The following is a 26,489-nucleotide window of genomic DNA, read 5'->3' on the forward strand; positions in this document are numbered from 1 at the left end:
AAGCAGATCCCCTCTATAATTATTAATTAAGATGTTTTATCCCCACCCCAGTATAGGTAAGTATTGTGATTCTTAGGTTTCAGGGGGAGTTCAAGCTTAACTAATTTTGCCAACATCACAGTCAGCTGTGAAAATGACTTCTGTAATCTTTTATATCGTGTTCCTCCTTCTCCTGCTGCTTTATTAAAACCCAGCAGAGGGAGAAAATCTTGCCCAAGCTTTGCTCCTGCTTTTATCAGGTATCTTTCAAGCAGCCTGCAGTGCTGGCATATTAATGTATTTTAGGTGTGATCCATTCAAATATGTTTACATCATTTAGGAAGGAAAATTTTGTTTTGTTTTGTTTTGCAGATGTACAGATCAGCTCTCAAAATGTCTTCTGTGTCTTCTGAGCATCTTCTAAGACAATTGCATTAGCCCTCCTGCTAGTTGACTAATAGAATTAATAATTGTAAAAAGCACTCTAAAGCCACATGCCTTATGAAGTCAATGCTGGGTATGATTTTACAAGTATGTGATCTATTTTTTCAAGTGAAAATGTTAACTGGAAAAGTTCTTGGCACACAGTACAACATCATGCAATCTGTTATTTGTCTTAGAGATAATAACTTGAGGGTGGGTCTAGTCTTATGGTATCTAACTTATGAGTTGCTAGGGGAGTTTCTTCCACTTAAAAGTATTGCAAATGTGCTTATATTTACATAATATGTCATTCTGAAAAATTATGGCGATATCATTCCAGTAAAAAATTATTTTTTCTGTAACTACTTCAAAGTGTAGTCAACTAAATTAACCACGATTTTTTTAAAAAAGCAACTAAAAAGAACATGCCCCCTCCCTCCACAGCAAAAAAAAAAAAAAAAAACCCAAAAAACTAAGTGACCTTTCTGATGCTTCTTTGAAGTTTTAGCAGTTTAACATTCTTTGCAATGTATATTATTAAGGGCCTTATTCAGTGACTCATACGAGTTGTAAAGGTCTGTTCTTGGGTGGAAGAAGGCGCTGAAATTTGGAAGGATGATAATTTAAGCAAATCATATGGTCTCTCAATCAAGATAAATGCTTGTTGAATAGTTTTTTAACTATAACCAATTACTTCATGATGATAATAAATTAGCAAGATCCATGTATTTTTGGGAAAATATATTAATTTTTCAATTATTAGCACATTACTATCTGTTCATCTCTAATAAATGTTTTATCTTAGTTCCATTGCTAGTAAGATCTCACTGTTTTTCTCATCTCCTTGACCTTGATATGTGGGCACAAACCATTTTGGGGTTTCCTTGGTGGCTCAGTGGTAAAGTATCTGCCTGCAATGTAGGAAACATGGGTTCGATCCTTGGGTCTGGAAGATCCTCTGGAGAAGGAAATGGCAAACCACTCCAGCATTCTTGCCTGGGAAATCCCTTGGCCAGAGGAGCCTGGTGAACCACAGTCCGTGGGGTTGCAAAAGAGTTGGGCATGATATAGTGATTAAACAACAACAACAAAATAAACCATTTTCTTTTCATTTTAATGGAAGGATAATCTTAATGAATTGGATTATTTCACCCTCTTTTCTTCATGAATCCTGACTTTCATGTAGATTTTTGTCTTTTCTATATAGCTGATGTATGTCATTTTGGTGCATCACTGTTGGATTTTATTTATATCATGGAAGCAATGTTAAATCCAATGGAAAAACAAACAGGAAATTCTGGAGGGAAAGGCGTGATGTCATCACATTTTTGTATGTAGGAATGGCTGATACTCTGTAAATTCGGATTTCCTTTTCTGTAGGTCAAGTTAAAGCAGTATATTTTTTACTCAAACTCTTTTATTTTAGGCCCTAGCTTATTTCTCAAGCTTCCCTTTTATTCTCTTTTTTTTCTTTCCTTCTTCGTTTTCCCTTTGTTGACTACCAGTGAAACTGCCTTCCAGTCTTCCATTCATTGGTACAAGTTCCCAAGCACTGTCTCTTCTGACAGAAAAATAGAAGTCTCCTAAAATGTCAACATCAACAAATGAGACATTAAAATGCAAGTGTTATAAGAGAAATTATTTAACCAGTGTTCCATTTTTTTTTTTAAATGATGGTTACATGGCTTAGTTAACTTTAGGAGCTAGTGATAGTGACACCAAGGTAAAGACCACACTCCATCCCCTATCCCCGTGCCAGGCTGGCTTACATGGTTCATGACTATCACCTTCCCTTGAAACTGCAGCCTTTCATCCTATAGGTAGGCGTTTTCTTTTTGGTTGTTATTATTCTATGTGAGAGAGTCTATGGATATTTGATGACTGATGTTTCTGGAATATAAGAAAAGCAGTGTATTCTCTTAAGTACAGTTATACTATTTGTGACATTATTCAAAAAAGTGAATTTTTACTTTCTAACCAATTCCTTATTCTATCTAGTGAAAAAAATTTTGCATAAGCAGCTTTTCACAAGCAAAGATTTACCCGCATATCCAAAGCCAGTGTGGTTCTTCAGCACTTGAGAGAAATTATACATGAGAACAACTAAAATGTGCTGTTGATTTGGATTCTCCAGTAGAGGACATTTTGGATAATCATGATGTAACTATCTTAAATCTGCCCTTGTGGTAATGTCAGCTAGTAAAGAAGGCTTGGTTTATTGGTCTACAGGTGAATTTTTCTGAGAGACAGTTGGGGTGATGTGTACAGAGTCGTTTCAGTTGTTTGGTTGGAGAATTAAGGAACACAGGCCATGACCATCAGTTCTCCACAAGGCTTTGTTGCTGCATTCTTTTATTGACAGGATACAATTTGTTTCTTAGCTCCTTAGAGATAACTCCCTTAGAGTTCTGATTCATTAGACTCCCCTCAGTTTTCTTCTGTGGACCCTAAAGGCACAGTTGAGCTAGCATGTGAAGGTGTACCAGAGGCAACTGCTAACAGTTTGCCAGAATGACAATGTCACGTGGTTCACCTGAAGTCAGTTGTCAATTTCCATTGTGTTCCTAATGGTGGGATTGGTATTGTTTCCACTACACTGTGCCTGGAAACCTTAAGTAGGTTTCCATCATGCTGGATGGAGTACTAGCAAAGCCCAGCCTGGTCACTTTGATGTGTACCAGGTCCCCCTTCTTTCAGGCAAGCCCCCTCAAAAGAGGGCTTAACATAATTTATCGGTAGGGTAGAGATGAAACGTTTGTTATCCTCCATTCCTAAAAGTAAAGAGTCATTTTTCACTTTGTTTATAACATGCTCTTTCTGTCTTTTGACTCTGAGGATATTTTGGTTAAAACTATATTTATATCTTGGTTGCACGGTGTCTAACAGTATCGAGTTTCACTTTATAGTTGTTTATATACACATATACATATAATATAAATAAACACAAAATATATATTCTGTAAATATAAACAACTATATATACTCTATAAACATAACATGTGTACATATTACACATAGTATATAACATGGATAAATATAGACACATTTATCTATCAACTCTAACTGAAGAAAGAAACTGAGCAAAAAATGTAATTGCCAGGCAAGATTAACTTATAGGAAGGATAGAGCTAGTAATAATAGTTAATACCTTGATATTCATGAAACCATTTTAAAGTAATAAATGAGCCACCCTTTGTGACAAAAATAATTCTGAATGTAAATTGTTGGCTTCAGTTTCACTTTTATGCTATTTTTAAAACTGATTTTTTTTTCCTAGAGACAATTTTTTGTTCTGTGCCTTAAAAAGCCTTGAATAGAGTAAGGAAATTGTTCTCGATTAGATTACATGCTTGCAAATTTCAAATAACCCTGTATCTTCCTTCCCCTTGTGTTTTTACAGATATGGTCCGGAAAAAGAACCCCCCTCTGAGAAACATTGCTAGTGAAGGCGAGGGTCAGACCCTGGAGCCTGTCGGTACAGAAAGCAAGGGACCTGGAAAGAACAAAGAATTTTCTGCAGATCAGATGTCAGAAAATACGGATCAGAGTGATGCTACAGAACTGAATAATAAGGAGGAACATAGCTTGCATGTCCAGAATCCATCTTCTAGCAGCAAGAAGGATTTGAAAAGCTCAGTCCTGAGTGAGAAGGCTGGCTTTAATTATGAAAGCCCCAGTAAGGGAGGAAACCTTCCCTCCTATTCACATGATGAGGTGACAGAGAGAAATATGTTGGCTTTCTCATCTCCAGCTGCTGGGGGAGTCTGTGAGCCCTTGAAGTCTCCTCAAAGAGCAGAGGCAGATGACCCTCAAGATATGGCCTGCACCCCATCAGGGGACTCATTGGAGATGAAGGAAGATCAGAAGATGTCACCGAAGGCTACAGAGGAAACAGGGCAAGCGCAGAGTGGTCAAGCCAATTGTCAAGGCTCAAGCCCAGTTTCAGTGGCCTCAAAAAACCCACAAGTGCCTTCAGATGGGGGTGTCAGACTGAATAAATCGAAAACTGACGTACTGGTTAATGACAACCCAGACCCGGCACCTCTGTCTCCAGAGCTTCAGGACTTTAAATGCAATATCTGTGGATATGGTTACTATGGCAACGACCCCACAGATCTGATTAAGCACTTCCGAAAGTATCACTTAGGACTGCATAACCGCACCAGGCAGGATGCTGAGCTGGACAGCAAAATCTTGGCCCTTCATAACATGGTGCAGTTCAGCCATTCCAAAGACTTCCAGAAAGTCAACCGATCTGTGCTTTCTGGTGTGTTGCAGGATATCAGTTCCTCAAGGCCTGTTTTACTAAACGGGACCTATGATGTACAGGTTTGTGCTTTGTATTGTGATCTCTTTGTACAGGGAAAGTTATCAGTAATGAAATGTGAAATCTTACATGCATGTTAAAGTCAAGCTTCCAATATCGAAGGGGTAGCCTGCTTGATGAAGCAGAAGAGACAGACACATTTGTTTGATCCAAATGTGTGTTCAAGAGTTATCTTTAGCCTCTCATCATGGAAGCTAATCCCAACATTTCTATTAGGCTGGGAAAAGTCTTTTCATGGAATTAGCTAGGCTTCATATTTCTGAACATATTTCATGGTCATTTGATGTTTTCAGAGTCTTCCAAAAATGGCACTAATCTTTACGGTTTGACATGATAGTAATTCATGCTTTGTTCTAGTTTTAGATTATAAAAATTGGCTATAGTGTTTCCTTCAAGGAGAGTCTTTCCTTCAAGGAGAGTCTTTCCTGTGTCTTGGATGAGGATTTGATTTTACGCTGAACTGGACCAGAATTGGGTCACACTGGTGGGTGCAGAGATGTACTACTGAAAAGCAACATAATTGCAAATGAAACTTTGGAAATAAAATTTTACATTGATTCAGAAAGAAGTCAATGTGATTGTAAGTACTAGGGACACCAGAATGACCTTGGTGTGGACCAGTAAAGCATTCCTTATTGTATTTAAGGAAAATGGCAATTTATGAAAGCATTTAGTAGTAATTTAGATATCTACTTTTATTAAAAATGGCATACCTTTTTGATCTGCCCTCTGTATTAGTTTATGGCATATGTGAGATGAAAAAAGAATCTACCATTTGAAATAGAATGAAATGCAGAACGGACGCTTAAGTAATGTATTCATTTCATTTTAGCAATTTTAGTATAGTTGACACTGATGATCAGCTTGAGAAAGTGTATTAGTTTCTGTTATAGTCTGTAGATTTTTATTGTATTATTAGGCCAGGGATTTCAAAACATATTAGGTTTAATGTTAACCTTCTTCAGGAGTGATTAGAAGAAGTACCAGAGAACTAATGAAATTGCATCACACTTTATTTGACCTCCTCAATCCCTGAAAATATCAGTTATTTTTATCAACTCAGTAGTTATAACACATTTGTTCTAGACCTCTCTTTTGACCTAGTGCCAATTAAGAAAGGCAGGAGAAGAGGTTATATATAACAGGTAGTGAATATATTTTGCAATGCTTGTAAGAGGGATCAGAAGAGAAATTTCCACGTCCTTTAAAAATGTCAGAATGGCAGTCTTATCACTTTAAGGGAGAAATAAAGAAGATATAAAAACTCCAGTTTCATCTTTGGAAAGCTCTCTTAAAAATTCCATCTTACTTTGTGAATTTCCACAAATAGAATGATTTCTGTGGCGTAGCAAATTAAGCCAACATAGTTATTATGCATGAAAGCTACATGCTTTGAACTGCTGTCTTATTAAAGATCATTTCACTGTCTTATGTCAGATACACTTTGCTGTCAAACCATGATTGGAAAGCAAATACGTGTCTTAGATAAAAGGGTTAGAAGTGAATAATGTTAGTATGTGAAATGGTGTTTTACAATTAGTGAGGAATATGATGTTAATACCTGGATTTCCGGTCAGAGTTTCAGTTTGTTCACTCTGGGGACAACTTCTAAGGAAAGCTGATCCTGGCTGTCAGGAAGGCTCTGAAACCAAGATTACTAAGGGCCTATAGTTTGGAAGAATTTAGATTTTTAAACACACTTCCATTTCCCCCAAACAGTTATTTGTTAGGTTCCTAGTTATTTATAGTAAAGTTTATGTTTGGGTAGAATGAGCTGGACACTTTTCCTGGGCAGTGATTTTAGAAATAAAACAGATGTGGGAGCTATCTGAGTTTGAACTAATAGAACTAGAAAGAAAACAGCTGATCCTAGACTCTGCTGTCTCCTAAATCCTTGCGGCAGCGCCCAGTAAAGAAGACAGAAATGGTAGATCATCACATTCAAGGAGATAATCTTGTTAAAATAATTTTTTTCCCTCCCAAAGAGAAATAATATGGTTAAAAATTGGAAACAGCGATCTATGGAAAAAGTGGATGATTCTTTCGAAGCAATGATTGGAGAGAGAAACCAGCCTAAAGAGAGTTAACTTTCTTCAGTTTGGGAAAAGGCCACTGAATGTACTTTAGGCCAAATGCTAATCTTGAATACTTCATACACACACCAGATGTTGATGTAGAAACATGTCTGAAGATAAATAACTTATTAATATTTTTATGCTGAAATAAATATCAGATAGCTTCCCTATATGCGCAAATTGAATAAAAGCACATCTGAATTCCGCCCCCTCCTTTTCATCCACATATGTTTGTGTTGCTGAAATGCCATTTGAGAGGTTCTTTCCTTGGCATGTGAACTGTGTGGAGACTAAAAGCTGTAGGAAGTAAAATGCTGACTGTAGAATTTCTTTAATGCAGTTTTGTCAGAAATTGATAGCAAATTAATGGCTTGTGTGTATTCTGATAGAAAGATGTTGGTAAATATGAGGATTACAGAGAAATAGTCATTTCATTCCAGGAATTATTAAAGTTAATCTGTAATTTAAGCCAGTTGAAGTAATAGATGAGCAATTCATTCATCTTTTTCAATTAACTTTTTTTTTTAACATTCAGGACAGTTGGTGGTTAATGAGAGATTTATGACATTTTAGGCCAAGAAAAAAAGGAACAGAAGCCAAAAATAGAGGACTTAAGAACTCTGTGGCTTTGATCTATATTTTGGTTTGACATGAATGGTTTTAAATAATTTGAACTGACCTGAGTGCAGGCATGATATATAGGGTTGGGGGGAAAAGATATAACTGAAACAAATTTGAAGATTTCTAGTTTCAAATTCAGATTATTTGACATCTATTTGGCTTTAATAATTGAAGTTTGGACATGTTTGTAACTGACCGTTTCCACTTCTGTGTAAATTTTATTATACATCATGAAGTCAAAGAATTACAGATTTGTAAAAAAAAAAAATGTCAAATAAGAATGTCTTTTTCTCCTTCATAATCAAAAAATCTCCAGCCAGATAATGGACATCATTTCAAAGGTTCATCATAAAATCAAGACAGGCATTTCTGAGCCTGTTGAATTCAGATCCCTCTTGCCCCCCGCCCCTCCCACACCGTGAGGTAGCATACCCAGCCCTGAAATCAGAAGACAAATATTGATCTTTTCCAGGAAGAAACAAGGAAAGATATAATGGCTAGCTTAAGACTCATGGACTTGACCAGGATGTTATTTTCTCAATTTTTAAATTTCCCCTGCATGTTTTATCAATTACTGTGCTTAAATTTTTAAAAATAATGGATGCAACATGATGGATGCAACCCTTTATGTAATTTTTGCTACCTGTGTTCAGCCTTTAAGGCTCACCAATAATAGGAGAAGAGATTGAGCTCTTCTAAAAGTAATTACAGCCTCTTTCTTTTTAATCTGCTTTATTATGCTTGTATTTAAACCATTGCTGAGTGGAGGCCTGAGTTGTTAAACACGGATGTTGCTGTTTCATTGGGGCTTAATGTGCGGTGCATTAGGGTGTTTGCGTCATCTTTATGGGGGAGCTCTTAGCCCTCAGATCAGGTTATAAAAGCCGGAGTCTTGTCAAGTTGTGCTTCCCACGGGAAAGTGTTTAAGCTAGCTCAAGTTTATAAATGCTCATGATGTGTATGTTGCCTTTACATATTAGGAAACCTTCCCTATTATTCTGCATTATTCAGGCCTCTAAGAAGGGAGCTACAGGATGCCAGCTACTAAATTCATTTTAACCCTGAAAGAAATTTTTAAGGTTAGCAGAAGAATCTCAGTGACTGTCTTGTGTTTGAGCTAGGAGCACTACGTTTCTGTTTTATAAATATATTTTTAGCAGAATTGCACAGTATGTCATGTTAGAAGCAAGAAGAACAGATTTTCAAGCTAGGAAGTCATCTTCTGTATTTGTATTTTCAATATATTTAACTCTATGAGCTTTATAAGGTTCTTAACATGTTCCCATACACTCCTTTGAACAGGGGATTACAGTTTGGTCTGGGGAAAAAAGAGAAAAATCCAGAGAACATTCATCTCATTTTGGTTGATTTTGACTTTTCTTGAATTTTAACCTCCAAATATTTATTTATTTGCCTTCTGTTTCCTTTGATCTGGAGCAAGGGGGAAGTTGTGGAGCTTAGGAGGTTCTCTTGCTTTGTTTTTCTGAGTTGAGGACAATTGCATTTAAAAAAAACCAAAAACTGGTGAATGAGACTTGAATCACTTCAGATTCTCTCTAGAGTACAGAGTGTTTGGTCTGTGAAGCCATACTTATTTTTCAGGACTGTGTCTCTTTAACAAGTGATAAAGTGTGCAAAATAAAACATATGCTCAAGCTAAGGCTGTAAAAGCAAAGCAGAAGCAAAGTTCTGGCATTTACCAGGTTATTTTCATCATGAAGATAACTGAGCTGGATAATGTAGCCACCCGGGTAGAACAGAATAGTTTGACCATTTTCACTAATCCTTTTACCTGCATGATGGTTAAATCTCCATTGGGCTTTGTTACAGGAGGGTCAGACTGATAAATGTCAACCCTTCTTGGATTTTCAGTTTATTTGCTATCGTTTGGAGAACATGTATCACTTTCTTGACTGTTTGTATTCCTCTCTAGGCAGAATGTTTAGAAGAAGGAATCATGGCTATCCGTGCATTCAATCCAATTTAGCATTATTCAACTCTTAAAAAAAATTTTATCCCCAAATGGCATGTTCTGCTAGCCATATCAAGTCAGCAGATTATTCAGTGTTTTTGTTTCTTGGGTCATTGTCATTACAGCATATACACAGCTGTTGGAGACACAGACACATATGGAGTGTACTAACCCCAGGAAAGTTGGGAGAAGGAGAGCAGTTCTCTTTCATTTTCTGATTTCCTTTATGGAGTCTGTTTCTGAGAATCATTAGCCCGTAGACCTCTTGAGTTCTTCATGATAGGATTCTAAAGCTTAAAGTCAGTGTTAATAAGCATGTTCAGAATATCGAAGAAGACCTTGTTTAATTTTAATTCAAAATCAAATGTAAAATTTATTTTTCTGTATTACTTTAAATTTGACCAATCCTTCTTTTATTTTTTTAGCTTATATAATCAAAACTACATGTATGTCCTGTTTTTTCCCCCAATTTTGGATTTAGTCCTAATAATAGCTAGCATTTATTAAGGGATTCTTATATTTGCGTATAGACCTAAGCTCTGTACATGTATTAAATAACTCATCTTCATAAAAACCCTTGAGGTTGACACTACCATTATGTCCATTTTAGAAAAGGAGGGAGTAAGCGTAGAGGAAAGTAACCTGCCCAGGTTCACAGAGTTGTGGAAGTGGGTCAGTGGGATGTAAACCAGGGTAAATAGGCTATAGAAAATATCTTCACAACCGCTGTGATATAAGGCCTTCTCAACTGTAAGACTGAGTTTACTCCAACCAGAAAAGCAAACAGGCCAAGGGAGGAGATATAAGATGGTACGCTAGATCTGTTTGATTCATATTCTCTAGTCACATTGAATTTGGGGACTTCAGCGATTTTGCGAGACTTTGAATTTGGGGACTTTGTGATGGTCTCTTATCCAGTCTCTGTAGTGTGATGCTGCTTTATTTGAACTTACTAGCTTGGAGAAGGAAATGACAACCCACTCCAGTGTTCTTGCCTGGAGGATCCCAGGGACGGGGGAGCCTGGTGGGCTGCCGTCTATGGGTCGCATAGAGTCGGACACGACTGAAGCGACTTAGCAGCTTATGGTTGAAATCATTGAAAAGGTAATGAGTTTTGCTGATATGTCTTTTTCAATTACTGTGATTCATTTTCACTGGTACGTTGGCTACAGAAAATACTTCTGATAGAGTGCGTAAGGGCCAAATTTTGATTTCATCAATTAAGGATACAGTCTTTTATCCCCATATTTAGGGACACTTTGTCCATGTATTTGATATACTTCATATTCCTCTTGTTTGAAGGACTTATTTTTAGGAATTTATGAGTTAATAGATGATCTCAGAGTTGTATTCCCCTCTTCTGGTTATGAGGCACAATTTAGGTTGGTTTTTCTGTGAAGATTCAATGTTAAGGAGATGCATCCAGTTTCCATATGTTTTTAAAGTTCTGTAATTAGGTTTTATTCTTTGCCTACAAGTAAGTATAGGAATGGGTGTGGAGGCAGAGACGTTCAGAATGCCCTTAGCATGTCTAATTTGTGTCATTCCCCATCACGTGCTCAGAGCTGTGTGAAGTGTCTGGCTCCTAAAAGCAAAGTAAGTTGGGGCTACCATGAGGAACTTAGGAATTCTGCTTGTCCAGCATTGCTCCTTTAATATTTAGATGACCTGTTGATATCAAAGAGCACATGCGTTCTTTCATGTGTCCAGTAACATATTGGGAATCTTATAATAAAGAGTAGCTTATTCTAAGACCTGTTTTTCCAGCTGATGGGCAAGTCAGTTCAGTTCAGTTCAGTCGCTCAGTCGTGTCCGACTCTTTGCGACCCTATGAATCGCAGCACGCCAGGCCTCCCTGTCCATCACCAACTCCCGTTCACTCAGACTCACATCCATCGAGTTGGTGATGCCATCCAGCCATCTCATCCTCTGTCGTCCCCTTCTCCTCCTGCCCCCAATCCCTCCCAGCATCAGAGTCTTTTCCGATAGCTCTGCCTCGATATTCCATCTGGCATCTCAAAGTCAACACGTGTAGAGGTAAAGTTGTTAGCTGTTTTCCTGAAACAACTTTGTGTTCCTGTCCTTTTTTTTCTAGGTTCCTATTTTCAAGTCAGGCTGGAAATGTCAGTTGCCTTGGGTGTCTTCCTGATTTTTATCTCTCCAAACAATGGAACGATTTGTCCTGTCTTTCCTCTTTATTCCTTCCCCGGCTCCACCCTTAATGTTTTCTTAGCACATTCTTAATGGTTTCTTTGCTTATTTTCTTTCTCATTCTGTTTCCTTCTGTTCCTTTCCCTGCTCAACTCCTACCTCCTTCTCTCCTCTCCTTTTCCTGTTTCTTTCTGTTCTTTTCCCTCTTTCCTTCCTCTTTCTCTGTCCTTCCGTTCCTCCATCTCTTCTCATACCCTTCCTTCTCCCCTCCCTCCCTTCCTTCCTTTCTTTAATCTTTAAAAATTCCACTTATCAGTCTTCTTGTGTTTTGTAGAGTCTAAAAAACTAGATTATTTAAATTATACTTGCATAATTAAATTTTCCATAAATTTTTATTAAACATTATTTTAAGTATACTTGTATAATTCAATGTGACATCACTTTTCCAAATTCTCTCTCAGCCCCCAAATTCCTCCATGTTTCCTGAGAGCAGCCTGCACTGTATCATCCTCGTTTATGTTTTACTCATTTTGTTTCCTGTACCTGAAAGGCCTGTCTGAGATCACCACCTTTGAGTCTCACCCCAAATGCCAACTCATCTGTCCATAGCTCAGTTGTCACCTCCTTTCAGAAACCTTTGCAGACCAGTCAGGGTAAGTTAGGTGCTTTTCCTCTGTGTGATCATGGAACGTGGTACATCTTGAGCAGAAGTACATATTCCACTGTTGTCATTTATTTAGCTGGGAGTTTTCTGCACTGAAATGCAGACTGTTGGGGGTTTGGGATTTTGTCATTTCTTTGAGTCTTTTCAGTGCTTGGCATGTAGTAGGCATGCCACGAATCACCATTCCCTGAAGGAAGGATGTTCCACAGTGATTCAGCTCTCATTTCCCATTAAGACCCTCTTTAGAACAAACACAATTAATATTTATCTCCATTCTGAGCCAGCAGTGATGGCAAATCAGATGCAGGAAAGGAGTGTTATGGATAATGGACTCAGCCTTATCATCCACTTACACTGCATTTTCAGTTTTCTTTTGCATATTTTCTCCTAAGAGATTATCTTCTAAATTAGTGAGACTGACTTGAAGGTTTACTGGTTTTCTGTCTCTCCAAAACCAAATAACCATAGAAAATTAAATTGATATTATGCTGAGTAAAATGAGAAAAACCAGTTTGAGATAGACTGTTTATTACTGTAATCGAAAAAATTTATTATAAAAATGCAGATAATTAAGAATGGGCAGTATTTAACCCTTATATTTGCCCCTTCTACCAATTCAAGTTACGGATCCACTCCCCGCCCCGCCCCCGCCGCACCTGCCCAAATAGTTGGCTTTTGTAAATCCAAATGACAAGGTTGTTTATGGGATTTATTCTGGCTATATATATATATGTATGTGATATATGATAACACGAGACTGAGCTGATTGCCATTTAATTATGTTTGTTATTGAAATTTTAAATATTTAATTTCCATCAAAGATACATCGTTGAAGTGCACTCTATATTCTGCAGTGTTTTTTTGAAGCACTGTACAACACAGAAACACCCCCGATGTAGATTAGCGCTTTGATCCTGAATTTAGTTATTTTCAGCCATGATGGGCCCTGACAGATTTCTTTACATTATTTGTGAGTTTAGTATTTTAACAGTGATTTTTAACAACTTAACTTTTTATTGTCAAGAATTTACTTTTTTGATGATCAACCAGTAACCTCAAGTCCTTTTAAATTAGTACCCTCCTAATTGTTTCTGTTGCTATCAATTATAGTACTTGAAAATGAACCACATGTGAGGAAGTTTGTATTTAGTTCAAACAACTCTTTTTGTTCCATTGAAAATAAGTACATTTACTAAAGTGTCATTTTAAAGAGTTCTGAGGCTTTCAAAGATCCTTCCCTTTGACATATTCTTTTAGATATGATTCTTACTAGTTTTTGTTCCATATTATTAGAAGGAAAGAACTAAATTGAGGTTAAAGACCTTGAAAAAGAGTCAACCTATTATATTTTTAACTTCTGTAGTGAAACAATTTTGTGAAAAGCCATATGTAGATAAATTATAAATGAAAGATGTGGAACAAACTACATGGAAGGAAGAGTTTTTAGAACTGAGGTTAAAATAGAATAAAAAGATGTCATAGTCCTCCATCAGTAAAAAACAACTTATAATAAAATCTGTTCCTTTTCATGCCTTAACAGGTATCTTGGGTGTTTCTGTATAACTCTGATTCACAAGTGAATGGCTCCATAATCCGTTTGTTTTGGGTGAAAGATGCAATTTGTCTCATTGTTTAAAGAAGCCCATTTGTCATGTTGAGTTAATGACAATAAGGCTATGAGTTACTATAGCCCCCATATCCCAAGTAGGTGGGAGATTTCATATCTCTGGTAACTAATTCATTCATTCAAGCAAAGGGTATCGTTCTCCTGCTTACTTCCAAAGATGAATGAGATGCCATTCATTCGGTCTGGTCCAAAAAGGAATGTAAATGAAAGCATTAGCTTAGTAACAACTGAATTGAGCTTCTCTGTTTACAGTTAAGAATACTAGCAGTGACAAGTATTTGAGTTTGACTTTACTACTTCCCCTTCTGTTTAGTCATTTCAAGTGGCCGGGGAAATTCATGAGATAGTTCATTTTATTAAATAATAGTTTCATTCATGTGAATAGTACTGTAGAGTGTGCTGTCTGACATGGTATTCACCGGCTACATGTGGCTATTTATATTTCAGTTAATTAAATTTATGAAAGAGTCATTAAAACAACTTAAATTTAAAAAAAAATCAGTTCTTCATTTGCACTAGCACCGTTTCAAGTGCTTAATAACCACATGTGGCTAGTGCCTGCCATGTTCAACAGGGTAGACAACTACAGAACATTCCCATCAGCTCAAAGAATTCTAGACTGATCTAGACTTTGCAAATAACTTTCAAGTGCATTCTATCACTTGATCCTCCTAATAATCCTAAAAAGTGGCAAGGCGTACGGTATTCTTTCTACCCTTAAAGATGAGGAAACTGAGATTCCAGAAGGTTAAATAATGTGTCTTTTCACAGAATTCGTCTTGAGACTTCCCTTGAGAGGAAACAAATGTAAGTAAAGATAAACACAAATGAATAAAATATTTTCTCTATAAATTTTTATCATAAAATATAAGTATTTTTTAAAGAGCTTTTAAATAATTAATTAACTAATTTAGTTCTGGCTGCGCTGAGCCTTTGTTCCTGCAGTGGCTTTCCTCCAGTTGCAGTGAACAGGGCCACTCTTTAGTTGTGGTGCTCACGCTTCTCTTGGCAGTGACGTCTCTCGTTTCTGGGCGGGGTCTCTAGGGCATGCAGGCTTCAGTAGTGGTGCCCAGGCTTAGTTGCACCAAGGTATGTGGGAGCTTCCCAGATCAGGGATCACACCTGTGTCTCCTGCGTTGGCCAGCAGATTCTTTTCCATTGAGCCTCCAGGGAAGTCCTCAATATAGGTAATTTAAAAACAGAGGTGTGGTCTAGTTTGTTTACTTCTGATCTCTATTAGAGAGACAAGGTGTCAGTTTTGGCCCAAACAGAATTTGCAGTTTAAAAGGAATTTTAAAATGTGGATATCTGTATCTAAGGCATTGCTGGATTAACGGATTCTTATTAGAGTTCTGGTTAGCAAAAGAGGAAACATTAAAGTTTATACTCTTTATTCTGCTGTGATCTCTTTTTAGTATAGTCATAGCTAGGGAATAAGTTGTTTTCTATCACAATGTCTGGGTTCAACCGCTTGGAAAGTTGCAAATAATTCTCTGAAAGTGTAGGTGCTGTTCCCTGGCAAGAAGATTAAATAAACTTTTGCTGCAAAACATTGATTTTGCATTAACTGTTCTTGCTGTGTATTTGGGTTTAATCTAGAAAAGAGTTGTTTTAAGTCAACATTTGTGAATCATGAAATTAAATGGACATGGTTGATAGTCTTAAGTATGGTGTCCTAAAATAAGAAATTATATTTTATTTCCAAATGACAGTTAAATGATATACATCAGTCATATTTTGCCACATCTCTTATAATGTATAAAAATGGCCACAGATGTAGCCTTAAAATCTTCTTTTTGAAAGAGAAAAGAAATAGAACACTGAGTAATTATGTTTACTAAAGTTGACTTTTATAATATATAGGATATGTAATTCCAATAGTGTATTAACTTTTAATAATATGTAATACTAATGTGATTAAATACTGTTTACCAGGAAGGCAAATAGATAATCCATATATGTCAGTATTGTTGTTCTTTTCATTAAATGAGATCCTTGTGTTATTGGTTGTTTGAAGGACAGTGAATAATATGAAGGCAGTTTTTAGCATAAAGTATATAACCATTAAAAGCATCCTAAAAAACGGAGCTCGCTCAGTAGCTCAATACTTATAGAATCCACCTGCCAGGCAGGGGACACAGGTTTGATCCCTGGATTGGGACGATCCCCTGGAGTAGGGCATGGCAACCCACTCCAGTATTTTCACCTGGAGAATCCCATGGACAGAGGAGCCTGGCGGGCTATAGTCCATAGGGTTGCAAAGAGTCTGACCCGACTGAAGCAACTGAGCATAGCTGCACACTGTTTAGACAGATAGACACTACCAATTCAAAAAATTTAATACACTTTTCACAGTAGTTTAATTAATTCCAGACCAAAAAGTTTAACTGGCAGTTTTTGGTATGAAATGTCCTGTTCAGTCTTTCTTAGCATGGATTTTCTGACTCTTAAAGTTGATGTCAACTACTGAAAGAGATATTGTGATGCTTCATAGTCATTTTAATTCATTTCAAAATTTTAACTTTAGGGCTTTCTTAACACTGTATGAGCTCTTTGCTCAGCCCTTGCAGTGTGGACATGAAACATGAGGCTTGAAGATTGCAAAATCAAAGAAATAGTGATGATGTGTCGTGGTTTCTCAGGAATCCTTGTTCTACAAGCAATAGTTCAAAACATTTTCTGTTAGGGAAACTCGGCAACTCTGAAGAAACATGGTAGCTCGGAGAAGCATATTTCCATCTTGAGAGCTTCTACACTGGTTTTCTTTGCCTACATTAGAGAAGATGGGAATAATTTTGAATTTGTGCCTTTTGATTCAAGTTGAAGTTTCTGAACCAAGTACCTGAGTAGGTGGCATGCCATTGAAAGGTTTCATTTTGTTTTTGAAAGCAAGGTTCTTCTCATTTCTACTGAATTAGAAAATGGAGGAATTTTACAGTGTTATACATTACATTTCACTGCAAGTTTTATTTGCTTTGGTTTCTAAAATGCTAGTTAGAGTGGTGATTAGACTTATCTTGTGTGGTCTGGCCTCGACATCTTTTACACCAGTGATTAATTGTCAGATTGCTGCCTGGGAGGGTGCCCCCAGTCTTGCCCTTCCGATTAGATGATGCTCTGCTGTCAACAGACTGCAATCTGGGGGTTTGCCGTGGTAAATTTAGACATTGTCTAAAGTGAAACATTGTCGTCTTCGATTAAGGACTGTGGGAGTCCTTTGTAATTTATTATCTTAATGTACAGTAAATGTTGAGCCGTTGGTGTGTTCATGCACATCTTCTCAAACTGTAATAGTGGAAGTAAGTTTAAAGGTTGCCCCCAAGGAGGCAGCTGTTGACCAGAGAGGTTAAGTCATTCTATCCAGGTCATACCCCTCTTTAAGTGGCAGAATGGACTTCTGTCTTGGTCCTGTGCAATAGTGTACAGCCATGTCTCTCAATGTGCTAAAGGAATATTATTTGCATGTTAAGTAGAATCTTTTAAATGATTTTGAGATGCTTGAGACTTTTTCTCATGGAGTGAATTGGATATGAGCAGTGATCACACATGTCATTTTTGAGCAGCTGTGAAAGAAGGAAGAACACAATTATGCCACGTGCTTAATCTGTTACATCTGGTTGCTGGAAAATTTTTAAAAATTCCCCTGATTGTTAAAAAAGGAAATTTCTCCCCCTTTGGACCAGTTCTGTCAAAACTCCTTCAAACCATGAATTTTGACTGTTGGGTGCTGGCACTCAGTTGAGCCGCCTGGTATGGTGTACCCAGAGAAGAGTTTTATATAAAATGCCCTTTGAAGGCTGTGGTTGCCCTAGCACTATATACATTTTTTTAAAAATTTTGGATAGGAAACCAAGCTGTTGTGATTTTTATGGTGGAATTATTTTATTTTAGTCCTTGACTGTCCCCATAACCAGCTCATCAGAGCAGCTGAGTCTTTGCTATGAGACAGAGCCTTCATCAAATAAGGCTCATGAAGCTTTTCTTCATTTTATTTGTCCTAGATTGGGAAACATTTTATTAAATTCCTTACCTTAGTCCTCCTTCACCAAGATTTCAAGCCCAGCGATTTCATTTTACTTTCAGTCTAACTGCGTACTTGGGCTTTATCCATGAACCGTTTTGTGTGGTCATTTAGCACTTTTATTTTACCCGAAACATAGACTTCATCTTTGCAGCCTCATTGCCATAGGAACTGAACACAGGATTTCCTTGGAGGGCGCCTGCATTGAGTAATCTCTGAGCAATTGCCTCTGGTTTTGACAGCAACCCTTAGCTTTGTGACAAGAAATCCCCAGTGATTTGGATGCTTCTGCGGGATTTGAAGGAGGCAGTCTTAAAACCTCTAATTGAAAGTCATCTTCTTAGTCTTTTGTTTAAAAGTATATATTATTAACTCCTTTGAATTCATTATAGTACTTTTATTACTTACCTTCATCTGATACTTTGGCCAAAAATGTTTAGCATAATGAGCTTCTCAGAGAGTGGCTATTGAGTAATGAAGAGTGAATTTCTTTGGCTCTAATTATTCAAGTGATTTCATAATAAGCAGAAGCAGTATTGTATTTTTTGATGTAGAATACCTAGCAGTGTCGCCTCCACCCGCCTACAGAGAACACTGAATTAGTGATACCTTTAAAGTAACATCCATGTCTTCTCTGCCAGGTCACTTCAGGTGGAACATTCATTGGCATCGGCCGGAAGACCCCAGATTGCCAAGGAAACACCAAGTATTTCCGCTGTAAATTCTGCAATTTCACTTACATGGGCAACTCATCAACAGAACTAGAACAACATTTTCTTCAGACTCACCCGAACAAAATAAAAGCTTCTCTCCCCTCCTCTGAGGGTGCAAAACCTTCAGAGAAAAACTCTAACAAATCCATCCCAGCAGTCCGGTCTGGTGATGCTGGAGACCTGGGCAAATGGCAGGACAAGATCACAGTCAAGGCGGTAGATGACACACCCGTTGGTTACTCAGTGCCCATCAAGCCCCTTGACTCGAGACAAAATGGTACAGAGGCCACCAGTTACTACTGGTGTAAGTTTTGTAGCTTCAGCTGTGAGTCCTCGAGCTCACTGAAGTTGCTGGAACATTACGGGAAGCAGCATGGTGGAGCGCAGTCAGGCGGCCTTAATCCAGAATTGAATGATAAGCTTTCCAGGGGCTCTGTCATTAATCAGAACGACCTAGCCAAAAGCGCAGAAGGGGAGCCAATGACCAAGGCAGACAAGGGCTCTGGTGGGGTGAAGAAGAAGGACTTCTCCAGCAAGGGAGCCGAGGATAATGTGGTCACGAGCTACAACTGTCAGTTCTGTGACTTTCGATATTCCAAGAGCCATGGCCCCGACGTCATTGTGGTGGGGCCACTTCTTCGCCATTATCAACAGCTCCATAACATTCATAAGTGTACCATTAAACACTGTCCATTCTGTCCCAGAGGCCTTTGCAGCCCAGAAAAGCACCTTGGAGAAATTACTTATCCATTCGCTTGTAGAAAAAGCAATTGTTCCCACTGTGCGCTCTTGCTTTTGCACTTGTCTCCTGGGGCGGCCGGAAGCTCGCGAGTCAAGCACCAGTGCCACCAATGCTCGTTCTCCACCCCCGACGTGGATGTGCTCCTCTTTCATTATGAGAGCGCGCACGAGTCCCAGGCATCGGATGTCAAGCAAGAAGGCAGTCACCTGCAAGGACCAGACGGGCAGCCGGCTGTCAAGGAAAGCAAAGAACACTCATGTACCAAATGTGATTTCATCACCCAGGTGGAAGAAGAGATTTCCCGACACTACAGGTAAGCCATGGGTTGGTGGGGGGACGACATAGTCAGGAGAAAATGATAGAAATTATCCAGAGGGCTGACCCAAGAATTGTAGGGAATGATTGTGGTGACCGGGGGAAGTTATAGAACAAGGTTGTGTTCTATAAAATCATAGAAACTGAAGATTTCATGTTGCTAGACATGATAACCCTAGATTTTAATTGGGTCACTTATTTCAGACTGTTTAGACTTCTGTTTCATACCTGTTTTATACCAGCTACTGAATATATTTTAAAATTCACAATGATGCTGATAATGCTGATGGGTTTACCACAATTTGTTTCTTTGCCCTTGCTAAGTGTGACCCCGTATCCCATGACTTTTCATGAAGCAGCTTCCAGATGAAAGATGCCACCATAATACTTTCTATTCTCTGTTCCAGCTGGGAAACAATTCACTTGAGAACATATTGCTTATTTTGCTTTTCAGATGAAATCAGACATTCTTCTAGCTTAAAAAAAATTAAGTGACATCCTTGTTTTGCATACAGACGGTAGTCTGAAGGTGAGAATTGGGTTTCTCTACACTCTGAATGAGTAAAGCTGCTTAAGTGTTTCGGATTCTTAAATAGATGTAGGGTGTATTAATGTTTCCCTTCTCCCTTCATCCTGTTCTCATTGTAGACATTAACTTTTCCAATTAATCTTTCATGCTTTCTAGAGATGACTTAGAATTCATGTCTTTATTTATGTATTCATTCCTTAACTTACTCCAAAAATATGCACATTGCCAAGGCATTGATATAAAAAGGAAAAGAAGAGAAACATAGATGGTGCCCTTATGGAACTTATGGTTTAGTAGGGAAGATCTTAGCAGCTTATTGTAAGAGTGAAGAGTTTCAGAAAAGATGGAAGTGGAGAACACTGTGCATTTGGATATAGTGACAATATAGCCCAATATGGTAAAGGAGGAAATGTCTCCTCTAGGAAGGGGCATTTAAACTGAGACTGGGTTATAAGTAGGAATTAGTTCCACAAAATCTTTGTAGTATAGTGCATTCAGATAGTATAGTGCATTTTCTTGTCATTGTGCTTCTAAGCATCAAAGTAAAGAGCTTTATTTACTATTTTCAAGAGCTTTTCCATATGCAGATTCAATATCCTAGTTAAAAAGTCTAGTTATTTAAATGTTCACATCCCGAGATTTTGAATAGTTCCTCTCATTCTTTTCAGAGAAGGCAATGGCAACCCACTCCAGTACTCTTGCCTGGAAAATCACATGGATGGAGGTGCCTGGTGGGCTGCAGTCCATGGGGTCGCTAAGAGTCGGAGACGACTGAGCGACTTCACTTTCATTTTTCACTTTCATGTACTGGAGAAGGAAATGGCAGCCCACTCCAGTGTTCTTGCCTCATTCTTTTATAAGTTCTGTGTTCGTACTGGTGTATGTATGTTTTCTCAGTCACCAGTAATGAAGCAGTTTATGTCCAACAATAGGCTAATAATGTTAGATGTTAATTTGAAGAGCATCCTAATGTTCACAGTGAATCTAAATGTTCAGAAAACACTTCCTTTAGATTTACACTGTTTAATTTATAAGGTCCGCCCTGGGAAAAACACAGTCCTGCAATCAAATATGTGTTCACACTTGCAGTGAGTGTTTTTGGCTCTTTTGATGTTAGCTGCATGCTAATTTATTTCTGGGGCAGGCAGACGTTAACTTTCTTCCCAGCCCTGTTAGTATACATACTGTGCATATACATTGCTTAAGCGATACAAAAATTAGATAACTCATTGTTTGTTTTTTTTTTTAAGGAGGAGGCTTTTTTAAATCATGAAGATATTAGCTAATATACACACAAACACACACACAGATATATGTAGATACCTGATCCCTTGAATGAGTGACTTTTTTTGAGGAAGGTGAGGCCACTGCTTAAAAACTTGGCTGGAAAAATAGAGATTACATGTTTTGGTTAAACAGACAAAAATCTCTTAAGAAATAAAATATTAATAAAAATATTATTGAATAATCTGGGTTTAGTTAATATTCAGTAATGAAAGTGAGCTCCAGAGACTAGTCTCTGTTTTGTTCACTGTTGTTTCTGCACGATTTAGCGTAGTGCCCAGCGAAGTGATGGGTACTCACTGAGTATTTAAATAGAGGAAATCCCAGTGAGATTTTGCCTTCACAGTAGTTATGAATAAGTAAAAATCTCCATAGTGAGTTTTAGTTTAATCTTTGATTATTGAATGGTCTTGGAACCCTTCTGAGGACTCACAAAATGATACTATATTTTGAATGTAAATCAACCTCTCAGCATTTTATTAGATTAAAACAAAATTAGCACTGCTTGTCTCTAAAACATTATAATACTCTTGCACTTATTTTTAAAACCTAATGTAGTTTGTGTGGTCCTAGGTCCTTTAGGGTGCTGAGTAGTTTATCTAGAGTCAGAGTTCTTATAGAAATATTCTAAACGTGGACACTTAAGTTTCAGGAGTCACAGCTCAGTAAGAAGTATAAAGAGAGAAAAAACAAACAAAAAGAAGTATAAAGAAACTCTACTGAAAGTTGAACATTGGAGGCTCCAGGGATATAAAAGGAAGTAATCCATGAATGTTGAAAACATTATTTGCTATCAAAGCACTTTCCCAAAATGCCAATTTTGAAGATACTATAAGAGGAGATGTTTACTACATCACGACAGTTTCTAGTTAAATTTTTATTTATTCATATTACTCATGTTGGGAAAATTTTACCATAATTCTGTTATTACTATGGAATATTCTAGACTTTTGAGTACTTTATATACAAGGCTTACAATGTAATAAAAAGATAGCATAAGTGGGAAGCTATACAATGTGTAAAATGATGTAGCTATGAAATAGCTATAGCTGAGAAGCAAGAGAGTTGATTTAAAGCTATCAGAGAAAAACCTCAGTGAGGATTTCATCCCACGGGCCTTTTCCCAAAGAACCAGGTTTAATCTGAGTTGAACTTCCAACATTATTCAGTTAGTAAGTGAAATTTGACCAATTTGCCTTTCTTTATGTTTTATATTTACTTATGATCTCCCATACTTCACATCATGACAAAGTTGTTATGTTCCACTCTTTGAATTTGTTTCTCATACTCCATTTTTTTAAATATATATTATTTCATTAACCAGCCTGCCCATTCTCTAACTGACTTATTTTCTTCTTCAGAATTTTCAGTGTTATAATTTAATGCTTTTGGTGTTATAGGAGGAATATATCCGTACAAAGCAATTACACCAGATAACACATACTTCTTAGTGACATGTTAGATTTCCATGAATTAGGAGAAAAGCAACTATGCCAGATAAAACATACTTCTTAGTGACATGTTAGACTTTCATGAATTAGGAGAAGTTTCTGAAATTTTCTTTTCTCCCCTTCACCAAAAGGGAGCTAAACCCAGTCTGGGGAGAGCAAACGGGCAATGCAAGTTTGTACAGAGGGCAAATACTGACATTGGCATTGCAGTCATATTGAGACTAAGCCTGCGATCACTGGCAGAGAGAGGGTGTTGAGTTCAAGAGTTTCACTGTAAGCTGGCATCATGAAGGTGACTAATGTGATTCCATATTACTGCCTTCTTTTTGAGTCCTGTCAGAGGTATACAGAAATTTGTTTCTAGCAAGATACTCCAGTTTACACCTCCATGTTTTGGATGGCCCAAGATAAACCTCATATGAGCTCCCCATTAGAACAGGTCACTATACAGGCAAGGCTATAAATGCTACATGTGAAATCTGTAGAAAATGCAAATAATAGCTTTAGATACCCAGAAACTTCCAATCAACAGTTTTCATTGAGAAAATAATAATTAATGAATGTTTAAATAAATGAAAATTACACTTATAAATTGATCAAGCTACAAGAAACTATAAATAGCCAGGAATATTAAAAAAAGAAACAAAAGCATTTTTGAATGAACACTATAATTACTGAAGTTTAAATCATATGCATAGGAGAAGTAACAGATCGGCAAATGAATGAGAACAATTGAGTTAATCAAAAGTTAAATCTGGAGGTATTAGCCAGAATACTTTAAAGGAGGGGAGAGGGATGGAAAATATCAGTGGTGGTTATTAAGATATGAAAATACAAGATGTTCTAACATGAATCTAATTAGAGTCCCAGAAGAAAATAATATCGAATGGAAGATAGGCAATCAATATTTGTGGAGATAATGGCAGAAGAGTTTTTAACACTGATGTAAAACATAAGGTGAGGTGAAGTCACTCAGTGGTGTCCGACTCTTTGCAACCCCGTGGACTGTAACCTACTAGGCTTCTCCGTCCATGGGATTCTCCAGGCAAGAATACTGGAGTGGGTTGCCATTTCCTTCTCCAAGGGATCTTCCCGACCCAGGGATCGAACCTGGGTCTCCCGCATTGGAGGCAGACGCTTTAATCTCTGAGCCACCAGGGAAGCGATGAAAAACATAAAATACAGATACAAAGTAGGATACCATATACTATGTAGATATGTAGATTTTTCTTGACTTTTGATGGGTTTTGTTGTTGTTGAGTCACTAAACTGTGTCTGACACTTTGGAACCCCATGAACTCTAGCCCCCCAGGCTCCTCTGCCCATGGGAAGAATACTGGAGTATTTCCCGTGGAAGAATACTGGAGTGGGTTGCCATTTCCTTCTCCTGGGGATCTTCCCAACCCAGGGTTTGATCCTGTGTTGCCTACATTGGCAGGTGGATTCTTTACCACTGAACCACCTGGGAAGCCCAGTATAAAGCCTGTTTTATAATGAAATGATGAATATTTTATGTAATTCATTGACTATTGTATTGAAAGTGAAAATAAAGAATGGTTGGGTCCAGAATGGTTGTAACTTCATTGGTTGTTTTTCTCATGGTCACATGAATGACTGGGAGCTGGGGCACCCTGCTGAGCCCAGCACCATTGTATTACAAATCCTGTGTATCAACACCCCAGGAAAAGATCCAAATTAAAAATGCAAAGTACAGTTTGTACTGAATGCTTTTGGCTTTTGCACTATCCTAAAAGGTTGAAAGATTGTAAGTCAAGTCATCATAAGTAGAGGACTATCTGTATGCAAATAAATTCAGTCATAGACTGTTGGAGTAAAAATTATAATGCCAAGGCAGAGAGATTCCTTAGAGCAGTTAAAGAGAAACAACAGCTCAACTATTCAGAAAACAGTTTTTGGTTAATAGCAGATTTTTATCAGCAATAGTGGAAACCAGAAGAGAGAAGAATACTGTTCACAGTTTTGAAGGGGGAAAAAAAAAGTTTACCTAGCGTTGTCTACTTGTCAAAACTACCTTTCAAAACTAAGAGAAAAGACATTTTCACATAAACGAAGACCAGGGAATGGTGAATAATTATATTTAACAACCATAGCATGCCTAATTTATGCAATTATAAAGGGGTGGACTGAGATATTAGGCAACACTATTATGTTTATTTGCAGGGAGATTGATCAGAAGTAGGGTGTTCTAAGGTGCTTGAGTTGTCTGGAGTTAGAATTTTGTTATGCATATTTTATTAGTTTTAGGGATAGCTAGTGAAAGAGTGGGCTTTCCTGGTGGCTCAGAGGTCAAGAATCTGCCTCCCAACGCAGGCTATGTGGGTTTGATCCTTGGGTAGGGACGATCCTTGGGAGAAGGAAATGGCAACTTGCTCTAGTATTCTTGCATGGAGAATTCCATGGACAGAGGAGCCTAGTGGGCTACAGTTCATGGTGTCATAAAATAGTTGGACAGGACTTAACAACTAAATAACAGCAACAAAGGAAAGAGTAGGAGATGAGTACATGACTTCCAAAGCTCTAGAGGAGCAAAATGGACAACAAAATAGAGAACACCCATCAAATTCAATCTTTTTTTAATGGCAAAAGAGGATACATGGGGAAAAGTGGACAAATAGAATTTTTTTTAAAAGATGGTAAAAGGTCCATATATCAAATATCTTGAACCTGTGGGATTAAACTTTCCACTTAAAAATATTATCAGACATATTAAAAAAGAATATTTAACTAAAGCTCTGTATAGGTTACACACTTAAAGCATAAGGCTGAGAGTTTGAAAGAACAAAATGTAGCAAGTTATAGGAGCAAATACAGACCAAATAAAACTTGAGGTAGCTTTATTAATCTCATACAGTTTAGACTCTTAAAAAGCGTATGTGGGATAAGTCATTACCAATGAGAAGAGGTTCAGTTCATCAGCAAGATATATTAATTACTGATATATAAAATATGAATATAAAAATATATATGTGAGGCAAAAATTAATTAAGAATTACAGAGAAAATATGACGAACCACAAAGAATAAGACAAAAATATAAGACAAATAATTATGACAAAAAATATATAACAGGTAAAAAAATGGATAAAGTAGATAATATTTGCCAGTGCTTATGAAGCACAGGCTGGAATCAAGGTTGCCGGGAGAAATATCAATAACCTCAGATATGCAGATGATACCACCCTTATGATAGAAAGTGAAGACGAACTGAAGAGCCTCTTGATGAAAGTGAAAGAGGAGAGTGAAAAACCTGGCTAGAAACTCAACAATCATGAAACTAAGATCATGGCATCTGGTCCCATCACTTCATGGCAATCAACTGGGGAAACAATGGGGAAGATGGGGAGGAATGAATATGGGGAAACAATGGAAACAGTGAGAGACTTAATTTTCTTAATTTTCTCAAAATCACTGTGGATGGTGACGCAGCCATGAAATTAAAAGATGCTTGCTCCTTGGAAGAAAAGCTATGACCAACATAGACAGCATATTAAAAAGCAGAGATATTACTTTGCCAACAAAGGTCTGTCTAGTCAAAGCTATGATTTTTCCAGTAGTCATGTATGAATGTGAGAGTT

At 37.5% G+C, this 26,489-nt stretch overlaps 1 protein-coding gene across 1 annotated transcript in view; it reads left to right on the plus strand.

Annotated features, from left to right (window-relative positions):
- The first annotated feature begins 473 nt into the window (after positions 1-473).
- The window catches only part of TRPS1 (transcriptional repressor GATA binding 1), a 222,685-nt gene continuing 196,669 nt past the window's right edge, over positions 474-26,489 (plus strand). Inside the window, exons 1-3 of the mRNA XM_052651820.1 lie at positions 474-510; positions 3,803-4,731; positions 18,502-19,628. Of these exons, the coding sequence (XP_052507780.1) occupies positions 474-510; positions 3,803-4,731; positions 18,502-19,628 (2,093 nt within the window). The remainder of the gene's footprint in view (positions 511-3,802; positions 4,732-18,501; positions 19,629-26,489) is intronic.

This window comes from Budorcas taxicolor, chromosome 14 (assembly GCF_023091745.1).
Source record: "Budorcas taxicolor isolate Tak-1 chromosome 14, Takin1.1, whole genome shotgun sequence".
Lineage (NCBI taxonomy): Eukaryota > Metazoa > Chordata > Mammalia > Artiodactyla > Bovidae > Budorcas > Budorcas taxicolor.